The 15,461-nt window shown below is 35.8% G+C and overlaps 1 protein-coding gene and 1 non-coding gene across 3 annotated transcripts; one reads left to right on the top strand and one right to left on the bottom strand.

Annotated features, from left to right (window-relative positions):
- Positions 1-6,653: 6,653 nt before the first annotated feature.
- LOC103342517 (vascular-related unknown protein 1-like) lies at positions 6,654-7,816 on the top strand. 2 transcript variants are annotated; one of them, XM_089047731.1, is made up of 3 exons: positions 6,654-7,203; positions 7,389-7,457; positions 7,593-7,816. In XM_089047731.1, the coding sequence occupies exons 1-3, from the start codon at positions 6,853-6,855 to the stop codon at positions 7,728-7,730; spliced, it is 558 nt and encodes a 185-aa protein (XP_088903857.1). In that variant the 5' UTR covers positions 6,654-6,852; the 3' UTR covers positions 7,731-7,816. The 2 variants fall into 2 exon arrangements, with proteins under 2 accessions (XP_088903857.1, XP_008244373.2); XM_008246151.2 differs by having other exon boundaries at positions 6,741-7,218.
- A 7,542-nt stretch (positions 7,817-15,358) lies between these two features.
- On the bottom strand, positions 15,359-15,429 carry TRNAG-CCC (transfer RNA glycine (anticodon CCC)). The gene has a single exon. It is a non-coding gene; the product is annotated as a tRNA-Gly (tRNA).
- Positions 15,430-15,461: the final 32 nt, after the last annotated feature.

Genomic DNA, 15,461 nt, shown 5'->3' with positions numbered 1-15,461 from the left:
GTCACTCATGAACCAACCATACATGTTAACCAAGTACTAAATTGACACACATAATAATTTGGGTACTTAATTAAAATGCGAGTCAAAGTTCAAGTACCAAATTTGAAAACAAAATAATCTATATATATAAAACAAAAGGCAGAGAATGGTGAAACATTCAAATTACCAAAAAATTAATTCAAACATTAAGAATTGAAATTATTAATTAAATGAGGATAATATGGTAAATTCACATTTTTTTTCATATTAAATAAAAATAAAAATAAAAACAAAATCAGATAATAGGTTCTACTTTTATGGAACATAACTACCCATACTATCTTTTCTTAATTCTAAAAATAAAATACAAAATACAAAAAGAAAACCAATTGACACATGAGTGAGCATGTGCCAAGAGGCTAGTAATAAATATACAAATTTATAGACTCAAATAATGGTGAGGTGAGATCAATTATAAACTCTGAGAGTTCCCTTTAATCATGTTCTGGTAGTTTAAACTGATTACCAACTCACTTCTTTTCAAATATGCAGCAACATAATCCCTCCTTTATTGATGGAGATGCATATAAGAAGGAGGACCGATCTATCACTTTTTATTTTTGAGAAATTGAGGTATAAACTCAAAACCTTTGGGATTTTTATAAAGTTGGTACTCTGAAAATGTGTGTTTGAAGATCTTTTGAGCCATTTAGTTCACCCATAATCTCCATAGGATCTGTTTTAAATAGTAAGCACCAAGTGTTTGAAGAAATGTCTTAACGACACATTGGTGGGTGTATAACTGGTTTTCTCTGTTTTTGTCTTCTAGTTGTGCTTTGAGTTTTATCCTAAGCTTTTGATACATCAAATTGGACATGTCAGAGATTGTCTCAAATACTTTGGTGTAATTTCAGACATAAAGACTATGCTGCATGAATTCTGCAGTATGCTCTGCAGCATAACCCGTTTTGAATATGTTTTCGGACTTCCGTTACTTCGAGTTACATGGAATTTCAGTCCGTTATATATATATATATATATATATATATTTTTTCCAACTACAAGGTTGAAAGACAATTGGACATGAACTGAAATTTTCACATGTTTTCTTTAAAACAAGGCCCTTAGGGAACTCAAAATTTTTGAACAGGCCCTTATAGTTTCACATGTTTTGTTTGAACCTGTAAATTTTTGACTGATTTAACTTAAGTGTGACATTTTCATGGACTTACAAAATACAGTAGCGCAGCTGAAAATCAGCGAACCCACAGCACCTCTTGTTTTTAAATATGGTTTTGGCCCAATTCTATAACTCCATAGGTTTTGAATTTTGAGTATGTTAAAGTAAACCTGCCAAGAATATTTTTAGCCCTACTAATTTAACTTGAATAGAGTTGTATTCGATAGTTGGCACATGTTTAAAGAAGACTTTCCCTTTAGCACTCAACACTTTATGAAATTGTCTTTATCATACCTCTAGGTTTTAAGTCTTCCTATGGCTTAAAATGAAGCTACAGTTGCTCTAGGGAAATGGTATGCTCTAAAGTTGTGAAGATTTGTGACTAATATTTGGCATTTTTCGTGGTTTATACGGCTCGTGATTTGATCTCTTGAAATGGTGGTGGTGGTGCTGCTGCTGCTGTGAATTTGGAAAACTTGTTTGGATTGTCTGCTTGTAATCCAGGTAGGGGGACTCGACATACCTCTAACTTGGATTTTCCTTATAACCTTATATGTATGATACATGATTGTTTATTGTTTGATTTGTCTTGATCATATTGGTTATTTGATTTACATTGATTTTTTATTTCGTTTCTTGACAGTATAGAAAGATGATAAACTGATGAAATTTTACTCCCATCCCATGCCCTAACAAGCATGGCTTGTTGATTAGACTTGTCCACTTTGGACTCTATCTCAAAGACGTAATGAACTTGAGGTCTAGAGCTTTCCCTTGACCTTTTCCTTAGTTTCTCACGGTTAAGTGTATTCATGATTTGTATGCGCCTTTAAAATTGGCATAGCACTTGTGCGAATCCGAGATGTTTAAACTACTTGCTGAGAGCGCAGGCTGCAGTAAGGCTGCATTGGTTCGATCCCCTAAATCTACGCGTATATCTAATTATCGTTATTAGAGGCGTAGATTGATGAACTTTCGTCCAGCCTACCGTGGATGGACTGCATCAGCTTTGGCCATGTAGTAGGGTAATATGGTCCATAAGTAGTTGGCTGTGTGACCAGCCAGGTAAGAATGTTATGAGACGTGAAAAGCTTCATGCTGAATGTAACATGTGGCTTATTATTGTTTGTTTACTTAAGAGTATGATATTGGGGGCGATCAGGAGCGGGGACATGGATGGTATTGCCATACCCGGCCTTAAACTGGTTCATTGTCATTCCTAGTTATTCTTATTCCTCTTCAAATAATTAATCAGTGACATTTAGACTTATTATACATTTGAATTTTTTTATTTAAACATAACAAATATCTAAGAACATCTTGCGTCACGTTTTTACAATGAAAGACCCAAGTATACCCTTCCAAATAAAAGTAAACCTTAAAGTCTAAAAAGAGAAAGGCCAACAAGCTTAGTGGAAAAATGCCTTGATTTGCTTACCAATTGTCAGCACCGTGGTAGTTTGTGTGTGAGAAACCCCCCCTCACTTTGTAATTTAGACTATCGTTTGTATAAAATAAAAAAATTCACTAAACCCAGCACAGGCCCCGACTCCGGCCCACCACCGCTAGCTAGCATCACCTGCTGCCAGCCTCTGCTCATTTCTCTCGCTCTCCTCTCTCTTTCTCAAATGAAGGAAATTCGGAAACTAAAAAGATGAGAAAATCCAAGGAAAGGAAATCAACAAAACCAACCATTGTGAAGGTGAGTGTTAGGGCAAATTCTTGGCCGTAATTAGTTTCCCTAAACTGAAAGAATGCGGGCCACTATATACAGTGGCGGAGCCACAGTGAGGTCAATGGGGTCAGTGGGGTCGCACAATCTTTTGGAAGCCATGGAAATCAGCTTAGACGTCCCTTGAAGTTGCTGGTGCGACCTCTTGGAGCTGCACACCAAGTAGTCGATGAAATGACTAAAAGAAGGAAGGTTTGCAGCTGGAGAAGAAGAAGGGAGGGTTTGCTGCGCTCAGGGCTCTCTTTTTTAAAACAACTTGGGCAAAACGACGTCGTTTTGGCCCAGGTCTGAAACATTAAAAAATAAAAATAAAAAGCCTAGCGTATGTCATTCTTCACAGCAGCGATTCCTCCAATCTCAACCTCAAAATTCTTTTGTTTTCTCTTCCAAACCCTAAGTTCCCAACTCCTGAAAACCCTCAACTCCATCTCCTCCCTTGCTGCCGTCACTAAATTTTTATTTGAACTTTTACACTAAGACCCCTTGTGGTAAGATTCCTGGCTCCGCCACTGACTGTGTATAGTACAACCATAGATAGATATATTTATTATAGGGAACATATGAAATTATCAAACAATTGGTTTTCCAGTACAGAAAAGCCAACATTTGGTTCAACTTGAAGGGCATCCAATAAATTAACCACTCCCTGCCACTGCCACTGCTGGGACAAGCATGTGATCAACCATGTTCATATGCTAGTGACGCATCATTCCTGTCTTTTCATAAAATTAACACAATTATATGTCCAACATATATTTACACGACTCACCTATAAAGGTAATGGTAAGTCTTCACATGACAAATACACCTGAGGTCTAGTCATTAAGGTTAATTTTGTCATTTGAATAAATTTTAGAATATTAGTATAATTTTCGAAATCTCAGATTTTGTGAAAATGTCATAATAGGGTATCAGTGTAAATAACTCAGTTTTACTCCTCACGTAACCTGAAACAGATCAAATCCAAAATTTCAGCTTCTTCTCTTGTTTTTTTCTTCTGAAAATATCCTTTTTCTAGAGATGAACTTGGAACAAACAAACATAATATAAAGTTTGGTTTGGTGACTCATTTTGTCTGCGTGGCCAAACCAAACACGCATGTGGTGGCATGTGCAAAGCAACTGGTAGGGCACACACGTGCATGAATGCCCATGTGCCATTTCATTCGTTTATATATGCTTTTTTTATAGCCAAGTATAGCAATGACGATCGAACCCTGAAAGAACCATTCCTCTAACTATGACAAAAGAATCCATGATTAGATAACATCTTTGAAAACGAACACACAAAGCATTTGACCTAAATTTAGGAACAGTTTCTCGAGGAATCATGTGTTTGTTGGGACCCACCAAAGTAGTGCCCCCAAATATTCATCACTTCTCCATGTCATTGGAAAAAGACCCGTCACCTCCTCAAAGTTTTGTACAAGTTAAACTAATATGGAAATTTGTTGTCCTCTCACAGGGGGGGCCTCTAAGAACCACCCAAATTTTGGTTAATTAAATATATAAAGTTTGTTTCTAATCTATTTAAAGCCTTCATAGATTGATGCTTAGAAAGTGAATGTGGCACATGTAGAGCGAATGTGCTGCCTTAATTAGATTCCTTGTGGATTAATTGATTGGTACCCATCAACTAATAGGAGAAGGGGGTAGGTTTAAGCCCTTCTAATGGGGGCATGATTGAGAGATATAATAGAGTACACTGTTTTCTTTATTGAAAGAAATCTACATAAAATCTTCAACTAAAGAATGTCATAAGAATGATGCAAAGTCAATAATGATAGGTTAACCAACCATTAAGACATGGTTTCGCTTATGCAATGTAATATAAAATTGGAGAGAGAGATTATTAGTGCTTAAATTAAAGTGGCTAAGACATGCCAAAGGGTTGTTAGTGGAAAAGGATCGATTTACTGATCAGTGACAACTGACGTCATAATGACGTCAGCATTAAGTCACAATGACGTTAGCATTAAGTTATTCTGTCCAGGCAGCAATCTAAACAAGTCTTGCCCAGATTGGTGGAGTCCAGCACTTGCCCTGACAACTCTTGGCCTCTGAAAATGGGATTGAAGGCCTAAGGGGCCTCTTGCCCGGGCTAGCCCCTCTCGCTAGAAATGCTCTTATAGTTTAGGCAAAAAGTTGCTAAAAGACATGGGATTAATTGATTAGAAGATCACCAAATGACAGTTTAAATGTTTTCATGCACAAGGACCAAAGTCTAGGTCAGGCGGTGACATCGATCACCACTCACTATCCTAGGCAAAGGTTTCTCCCATGGTGGAGACAATTTTGGAGAGCCATCATGTGCTTTGAATGAAAGGATTTTCTTGGAAATTGCTGGATCTTCTTAAATTGATTAGTGAATTTCTTAAAGTATATTTCAAGGGCAAACGGCCACAATGGGAGTGTGATAGTTGCTATTTTATTTCAACTATAATCACGATCACTTCATCTAATTTTTTTATATTTTTATTCGATTTTATATGAGCATTCAATTCATAACCAATTGGTGATAGGTGGAGAGTTTCAAGAGCTTTTAACAAAGCTTTCATCCTTCAATGTAGGATGCTCTGAGCACTGTTCTGCCATCCTTAAGAAGTGGAGATTGGAGAGACAATCCTACTTGACTATTTGATGTACTTAAAGTTTTTTTATTTATTTATTTATTTATTTAAATGCTTAATCTCTTTTTGTCCGATCGGCCAAAAGAAAGAACATAATGATTGGACTCGCGCGTGTATGTGACATAGTCACATAGCAAAACAAGGCCGAGAACAGATCAAGCCTTAAACAAAGTATTGACAATTGGCAAGAAAGGCCAAAGTCCTTAACAATTTTGAACATTTATTTTAATATAATTAAGTTGTTTCTGGTTAAGTCAATCGAATACATCATTCTATTCTATCCATTGATGGGAGGTGTGTATATATGCTTTCAAGTTTTCAACGGATGATCTATATAGAAACAAGTTCAAATCCTAACATGGTGGCCAAATACATTGCTCTCTTCTCTTCTCGTGAGATATTGGGCAGCCTGCAAAGTTGTTCATTATGTCTTGGCATCAAGCTACCCACCTGATGAGGCGACAATGATCCGATCCAATTATATTAATATCAAAGGCTCTGGAAGTTTTAATTTTAGTTTTTCTTTTATGAAATATTCTCCAATACCATTATTATCATAGTAAAATTTTCAAATAGTAATACTTTACAAATAGTTTCATCATAGCGATGTCGTCTCGATATATTGTCGATATATTCTCATTATTTCCAGAGCAAACAATCCAAACAATCTTGAGATGACTTAAATAAAGTATCAATATTTTGTCGATATTAGCAATTTGCTAATAGTGCGACATTTCCACATAACATAATTAAGAATTATAATGTGATATATGGGATTATTGTTGACACTAATCACACTTTCATGGACTGTCATCTTCAAATCATAATTAAAATTGTTGATGGTGGGGCATATCGTCTGTAGAAAGAGAATGATTAGATAACTACTACAGTTTATCAAACTGTTTAAATATACAAATGACTTCTCCTGCTCTGCTGAGATATAATAAAATGAGCAAAGAACTAGTCCAAAGTCTTCTGTGACTACATATAATTTAAGTGACTCATTCAACACAAATTTAGTGGAAAGGTAAGTCCACCCCAGGAAAAATTTGGCAAAATTTCTGTTGGTGTATATCTAACCTTACACCACAAAGGTCAAACCCTCTCTCTCAGAGGCAGTTGCTGCAGCCAAATTTTTCTCCTACTCCCTCTTATTATATGGTCCCTACATCAAGATTCCAAGGCTATATAATTTCCCTTTGTTCTCTACTTACTCTACTATATATAGCTACTCTTCTCAAGACTTGTTTTCTTGAATTCCCCAACACTACTTGCTGTATATATTTTCCTATTTTCATCATCATCTTCTAGATTCAAAGCCCTACTACACAGATGGAAGATCATCACTCTATGAACTCTATGATGAGAAAATCTCTGTCTTCTGATAATACAAGAGCCACTTCTCATGACTCCCCTGAGGAGAGTAGTTGGACTATGTACTTGGAAGATTTCTTGACAAGCAATAATGATGATGGGGATGATGATGAACGCAGTTCCTTCTCCTCATATGGTTATGAAAACTCTTCCATAATCTCCGATGCTGCTTCTGCGGTTACCAGAAAGTTGAGTGCTATTAATGGAGAAGTTATAGGGTTTGATAATAGATCGAGTTTCGAATTCGACAGGAGAAAAACGAAAGAAGATTTGCTTGATGATGCTTTGGAGGATACGGCTAGCTCTCCGGTAAATAGTCCCAAAGTGAGGATCCTAATTCCTAATTAATTCTTCTTCTTTTTTGTTGGTCTAATGCTTTTTTAATCTTGTTAATTTCAAGTCAAATGTTTAATTTATGCTTACCAAAAGAAAACTTTAATTTATATTCAGCCTTTTAAAGACTAAATTAATTTTCATTTTGCTCTTGTCAATAGGTTTTTAATCTAAACCAGTCAGATGTGAGACCAACACAGCAAAACAATAACACAGACATATCTTATACGGTAAAACAGCAATTAATTATTACCATTCTTTTCTTTTTTCATTGTCTTTTACTTCTTCTTCTTCTTTTTTGGTTGGAAACAATGGGTTATTAATTTATATCTACCTGATTGTGTTTTGAAATTTTGCTGTTATAGGAGAAAGGAAGTACTTCTGGGCTGGTAGATGAGAGAAATGAATTGGGCTTTATTGGGAGGGAAAATGACAGCACAGACCTGAAGAAAAGAGGACTTTGCTTAGTTCCTTTCTCTATGGTAGCAAACTATTTTGGATGATCTATTAATTCTTGTCACTGTCATCATCCATATCCATTTACTTGTACTGCATGGCAGTGAATATACATACATCTCTCTCTCTCTCTCTCTCTCTCTCTCTCTCTCTCTCTCTCTAAAACTCATATCCTAAAATGATACTTGATTGATGGTGTATATATATTATGATCGATCGCTTCTATGATATGCTATATGGAGGAAGGGACATACTTTATGAATCATTATTTTCAGTAAGAACAGAACAAAACCAGTTGTCCACCATACTGAATATTGGATAAATATCATCAAAGAACAATAAAATAATTATATTATCATCTACCTACAACCAAGCATTTTTCTTCAGCAACCTAATTTCCTAATTTTTTTTGACAAAAAAAAAAGTCCTAATTTTAAAAATAAATAAATGGATTTTTCTTCTGTTTGTTGAAAAATTTAAAAAAATTGTTTTGAAGTTGTTTTTGTCAACGCACGAGGAATTTGGTATTGTTGTCATATAGATTTTTATTCTTTTGCAGTTTGCTTTTTCTCATTGATTCACAATAAAATAAAATGAAAACAAAGTCACTGCGCATGAATTATATGAGGAAAATAGGTTGACATTCTCTACCTACTCGATTGAGATCTTCTCTTCTTTACAACCCATCACACCTATCAACTATGCTTTCCAAATTTCTGGCTTAAGGTCAAGAGAGTAATAAATCTTTTCAAAGCCTCTTATAAGCTTTTTGTTACACTAGAAGAAGAAAAATTCCATGCAATGTCTTCTTAATTCCTTTGCACGTAACCTTCATGGATTCAAAGCCTATATGTTCTAGCTCAATAGAAGAATTCTAGTTAATTTGCCTTCCCACAAACCCACAATCACGAAAAATTATTGTGTGACACTGAAACACCTAGTCTAGTGACTCCTACAAAGTGGGGCATTAACGGTTAATATGTGTATTTAAGTTTTATGAATTCATTCAACTTAGGTAGAATGATGTGTGTAACTTCCTGTCCCGATTTCAATTTTAGTTTTAATTTTCGAATTTTAACATAATTGGACGGTTTTGTCCCTAGGGTTTTTTTTTAAAAAGTGGTTTAGGGTTCATTTTTTGTTCAGAACTGGTTTTTGGAATTTGATTCGCTCAACTACATAGAGCTTGCTCTCACGAGCTCGTAGACACGTACCACGTGTTGAGCAGAGTTAAAACAAAGAAGTTACGGTCAATGAAATTACTAGTGCAATGCCACAACCACAAGTTTTGGGAAAAGTCGAATTATTTAAACTCACGATAGTTTCTCTTTCCTCACTTTCTCTTCACTCTTCGCTCTCCCCGATTTTCTCTCCTCTCTCTCACAAAAAAGACGCACAATGCCTCCTTGTTTTCCTAATGAGATTTCAGCTTTGCCCGGTCGCCGTAAGGCAGGCCACCGGTCGAAAAATCTTCCCCGCCAACCTAGGCCGCGATATTCCTTGCAAAAGGTAGCCTTCTTCGTCCTTAGCACTTTCTCTTGAAAACCCAACCTGGCCCAATCAAGAAATTTTGGTCATAAAACCTTCACTAGTTTGGTCGTTTTCAGGCTAATCTTGCCATTTTTTGGCCGAGGTCCAAAAGTAAAGATTGTTCCCCTAGCTATGCTTCAGCTTTTGGTATAAGTCTTTCCCTGCGATGTTGAGTTTTTCTGTCACCAAAAACCTGCCCCAAACCACTGCCACTTTGGCGGCACATGGACCTAATCTTGAACTCAGTGTGTGATAATAAAGTAAAATAAATAAAAGAAGACTAAAAGGTCAACCTTCCCAAAGAATATCTAAAAATATATACCTTAACAAAATCTGCTTCCTCTTAGGCTCTAAGTTATCTCAACTCACAAACCTATCAAAAAATATTTTGAGGTGTGAGCATCAGCAGCTCAGTAGGAACATAAAACCTTATCACAGTAGATTGATAGCACTAAATTAAGTGTCATGGCATCATATAGTCAAGTACCAAATCAACAATAGTAAAGCCTGAGTGCAATGCAAACTTCTCGTATATTCCTGTTAATTCATATAACTGAAGAAATATACTTTGCACGTCTCATACAATGCTTATACCACTTAGTCTCGAATGCCCATTTATATGAACTAACACTCATCTCAATCATTCGATAATTTCTCTTTTGTTAATCATCTTGCTTAACTCCCTATCGCAAGTCTCGAAACACCCAATAAAAACCATGTGCACTGTGGGATCCCTGGAACTTGGTACCTAACAAGAGTTAAACTCAACTACCCAAAAGAAACTTTCCAATACTTTCTTCCATAATTACTTACTCAACCCAAGAATTCCAATAATCACCACTCACATGAATAATTTCTCAAATAATTCCCTCTTTCACCAAGCACATTTCAAATTCATCTAAACCAAATTATAATCACTGATCATCAATATTCAATTCCAAAATTAAATTTATATCCAAGAGTTCATAAACATCCAAGAGAAACAATATTACATGCTCAAACCATCTCAAGTGCATCAACCAATTAATATCAAGAATTTTATCATTTAACGATATCATATAGTCATATAATATTCACGAAATTTAATTAAATGGACCTCCATAAAGTTTCCCCAAGAAACTCCCTACCTAGATTCCATGCTAAGAATAAGACATGCCTCACCAACACAACAATGAAATACAAGTCACACGATAACTGAAGTCCCTATTCCAACAAATAAAAAGTGTGACCATTTGTCCCGTAAGTAGTAACGAAATGCTATCCAATTTATTTATAACCAGGATTCCTTACATTCCCCCTTCACTCTACTCCAATTTCATTAGAGTCCTTCATTTTACTAAAATTACAAATCTGTCCCTGAACTTTCAATAATTACACTTTGGCCCCTTAACGTTTGATAAATGACAAAACTGCCCCCCAAATTGCATAATAATTTGCACACAGGTCTCTACTGCGAATCCAGTTAATTCCCAGGCCAAATTCCAGAGTTTCTTCTTCCAATCTCCATCTCAATACCATTTACACAATTAAACCTCATATAATTTATCCAAATCACTCAAGTTATGCATTAAACTCCAAAATTGTCATGTGCTCTCTTCAAAGTGGGTCCATTCATGAGTTGGTGGAAGTTGTTACATGTTTATTAGTTGATGCATAATTGTAGGAGTTTGCATATCTCTAGACTTTAGTTGTTGAGTAGTTGTAGGAGTCAAGTTAATCCACTTCTATAGTGTTGGCCCCGTGGGAAAGCTTCCATCTTTCTATGCTTTTAGTTAGAGTCTTTGTCCGTATAAATTTAGGACTTTTCATTAATGAGATATCAGATATTATTTTTTAATGTTTTTTGTTTTATGACCTATTTTATTTAGAGAGACGATAATATACTAAACTCACACCTACAACACAAATACTAGGATTCAAACCAACTTATGAGAGCAATTACTCCAAATAACTACACTAGTGGGTCCTTTAGCTCTATCCAAAAACAAAACGTGGGTCCCTTAGCTTGTCTAACTTGGAAGTTTGGGTTACCTCAAAGCAACCCTATTCATCTAGCTGTTATCCCAATTGAGCCTTCTAATTATTGCTATAAACATTTAAGGACGTAAGAAGAAAACTACATACCAACTTCCTGTACCCTATTGCCCAATCCCACGAGCCATGTCCCAAGCACATAACAAAAAACCACAAAATCTCATGAACCTGAACATTGTACAATATTCCAGCAATCAATCTAACCTAAATCTATATCTCACTTTCTCTGAATTCATTTTCAATCCTTATATAAGCTTCCACTTACAACAAAAAACCTAAATAACAACTTAAACCATTGGATTGAACCTTACAAACTCAAAAACCCCAAATTGAACTAATTTAAAAATCTGAATAACAGCCCCCTATACCTTAGATTGTTGCGCTCAATCTCACGATCACATAGGCGAAAACCGTTCATCAATCAGAGCTCTATAACTAAAGATATGATTTTCTGAAGATGTTGAAGACAATTTCTTTCGTTTGAACCTATACGTAGGGGTGGGCATCTCATCCGAATTACCCACGTACCGACCATACCATACCCAAAGGTTTGGTTTGGTTTGGTTTGGTTAAATAATTATTTTTAAATTTTAATTATTCCGATCCAATCCGTACTGAGATATTTGGTTTGGTTAACGGAACAATATTTCTAACCCGACGGAAACCCGAACCGATCCGATATTTATAATTATTTTATTATTTAAATACAAAACAAGAAACTAAAGATAAATATAATCAGCACTTTGTATCACTCCTTTATCATTGTTGTATCACTTCTTTATCACCATTGTATCACTGTTTTATCACCATTCTATCACTTCTTTATCACTCGGGTACTGTAGCACTTTTTAGTCAGAGATGAATTTATGAATTTCCTATGTTTTCTAGTTTCGACCTTTGTCACCTTTTTTACCTGTAAATTTCCAACTGTTGATCCAAATTTTATTTTCTTTATATGGTTGGATTCAGCATGAAAAACTAAAGAACCCCGCATGGAACAAATGTCAAAATTATTTACATAAATGTAGAGAATTCAGTAAAAATAACACTCAAATGTTCAAACAACAAACACAAGTGGCTCCATTACATCTTGAGTATATATTGAATGATATAGTGACTAAGTTATTTGATTTCATACTTGGATGAATTAGACTATTGGATTTTTATATTTTACAAGGATAATTTGGTGTATTTGTTCAAGAACTTATGTTATGTGAAAGTATTATAAATTATATTTTTATTAGTATGTTTTTATTACGGTACCACCGGCGTACCGAATCAATCCAAACCGAATATTAGGTTAACCGATCCGAAGTCAACCGAAGTCTTTGATTTGGTTAACGGAAGAGAAAATGGCTTACCGAAGTCTTTAGTTTGGTTAACGGAAGAGCCTTCTACCGTTCGAACAGATCCGTGCCTGTGCCTACCAGACGTATCGAAGGAGAAGAAGAAAGAAGTCCAAGCTGACTTTGGGCTTCTAATCCAGCAATTCTCTAAGTTTTTTTTTTCTCTATTTCAAGCAATCCAACTGCAGCTTCCATGTGTCACTCTCTAAGTGGATCAATATTGAATATTCATTAGGGTCCCATAAAAATTTCCCGAAAATATCCTACGAACTCATAATTACATGTACTTTCATCTTATGACTTCCAAACTACCATTTGACTTCCACAAACTTTTAAATATTTTCTTGTTCACTTCTAATAAACCACAAACCAAATGAATTTGGAATCCTTAATTTGAAATCACTGCCAAGGCAAGTGACAACCACATCTTCTGCTCAGGGGGTGCTATGTATGCCGCATCAGGGAATCGAAAGCGTGTAGAAATTGGTGTTAGGCATCTGATTGTTAATGGCATGACTTTTTCTGGTAAGCATAATTTTGTGTCAAGGACTTTGTTGACAAGGCGAAGGAGACCAGCCTAGAGGGTCCCCAAGGTCTCCTTGATAATTCTCATCTCAAACGTTCGTGGCCTTAACAACCAATGATCTTTTATGCTATATAGATCTTTCTTCGGAAATTTCTTTAGGCTAAGAGGCCAATCTTGGTCTCCCCTGCTTGTCAGCTGGGGTTCTTGATCAAGAAAATTGGAGGTGGTAGTTGGTGTTTGGCTTGATCTGTTTTGATGCCCACAATACGTTTTTGAATCTGTACGAAGAACTATGAATGCTTTCTTTAGATCATAGGAGGTTTTCTTTGACAATACATGCGTAGTGATAGGATGTATTTCAATGGTTTTGCGGTTTATGTTTGGTTGGATCTATTCTAATACCCACAGTATGGTTTTGACTCTATACTAAGAACTATGATACTTTCCCTAGATCATAAGAGGATTTCTGTGACAGTACAGTATAGTGATGGAATGTATTTTAAGGGTTTTGTGCTTAGGGATGACAAAACCCCCGTCAGGTCCCAAACCCTAACTTGGGGAGATTTCGGGGTCCAAACAAAGATCGGGTACGGGGTTCCCCAAATTTTAAAAATCCATGACGGGTATGGACTAGGGATGGTATTGACGTTCCCATCCCCGAACTCGGCCCGATAATTATATGTTTCTTTTTAAATTAATAAATGTATAATATAATATAATATTTTGTTATCTTAGCCCATAGAAATCTCCCCCATAGCTCTCTCTTTTCATAGCACTGACCCTCCCACTTTTTCTTATCCTCATCCTCCTCATTGTTGGTCATATTCCTGTGACTATTGGAGAGTTGAAAGCCCTAGGCATTGTCAATTTGAGTGAAAATCAGCTCAATGGAAGCATCCTTCTGGAAACTGGTAGGGGTTTTTCGTTGAAGGAGTTGAGATTGGAAAAATACTTTCTTCTCTACTAGGGATAAATTATTATAGGATATGATAATTACTATAGTCTTCCAAACATAAAACTATTTGAGAGTGAAGGGAGTGAAATCATATATTTAGTTAGATTTTAGAACATCAAAGAATGATAAAGGTCTCTTCTTAGAGTTCGCATATAGTTCCTTTATTGCCAAAGCATAAATTGTCAAAATGGATTCATGTTTTGAAACTCTTATTTTGCATATTGATTGTTATATTTAAATTAAATGTTTTGAATGACTTCCCGAAACTGATAAAACGGGGAGCCGAGGATCTTATTTTCTACCCTGGGATTTTATTGCTTATGTTTAGTCAAGCATATAGGCAATACTCTTTCCTACCCTAGGATTTTATTTTCTCCGAGAAGGTTTTAACGCTACATTTGGGATTGCTTTTTTTGGCCAAAAACCTGCTTAACTTTAAAATTAAGCAAATTAAAGTGTTTGGTAATAAAATATATCGATTATTTTAAAAGTTGACAGTGACCTGTCTTTCATTATTTTAAAAGCAGTAACTTTTAAAAGTAAGCTTTGGATTGCTTTTCAAAAGAAGCAGAGATAAACCTTCAATGAATTTTTTTAAATTCCCAAAATACCATCATTCATTTTTAAAATGACACCACCTCCACCTCCACCTTGACATCCAACTCTACCAACTCCACGACCACCGCCATTACCGCCACCACATCCTCCTATGCCACCACCATCACCACCACATCTTTATCCGCCACCACCACCACAACCACTCCTCCTCCTCCATCTCCACCACCTCCACATCCACCATCACCTCCACCTCCACAACCGCCATCCCCACCACCACCACTACCATAACCACCACCTCCACCACCACCTCTTTCACCACCATCTTCACCTCCATCTCTTTCACCACCTCCACTACCACCACATAATTAGCACATAACACTTTCAACATCATGTATATTTGAGTCATTATTCATAGTTACAACAATTTTATATTAAATTTTACCAAATAGTTTTGACACTACTTTTTGTACTAACAGCACTTTAAAAGAATTATTTACCAAACATGAAGCTGTTTTACTTTACAACTAATTATTTTCAACATGTAATTATTTAACGAAGCTGTCACTAACATGCTAATTCTTAACATGTAATGTTTCCTATGAGTTTAATACCATCTTTTCTCCTTGGGAAAAAAAAAAAAAACAAAAACCATCTTTTCTCAGCAACAACAACAAAAACGCATGTCCCTCATGTAAATGGCATGTTGCCTAAAAAGAAAAACAGATTTGCGCATCCAGGGAATCGAACCCTGGTCAGTACCGTGGGAGGGTACTATGATACCACTACACCAGATGCGCTTGTTTATTCTAATGTCACCAAACAAGATATT

The sequence above is a fragment of the Prunus mume genome, linkage group LG3 (assembly GCF_029339155.1).
Source record: "Prunus mume cultivar Tortuosa linkage group LG3, ASM2933915v1, whole genome shotgun sequence".
Taxonomy (NCBI): domain Eukaryota; kingdom Viridiplantae; phylum Streptophyta; class Magnoliopsida; order Rosales; family Rosaceae; genus Prunus; species Prunus mume.
The sequence above is the reverse complement of the archived record's forward strand: the minus strand, read 5'-3'. Positions and strand labels throughout refer to the sequence as shown.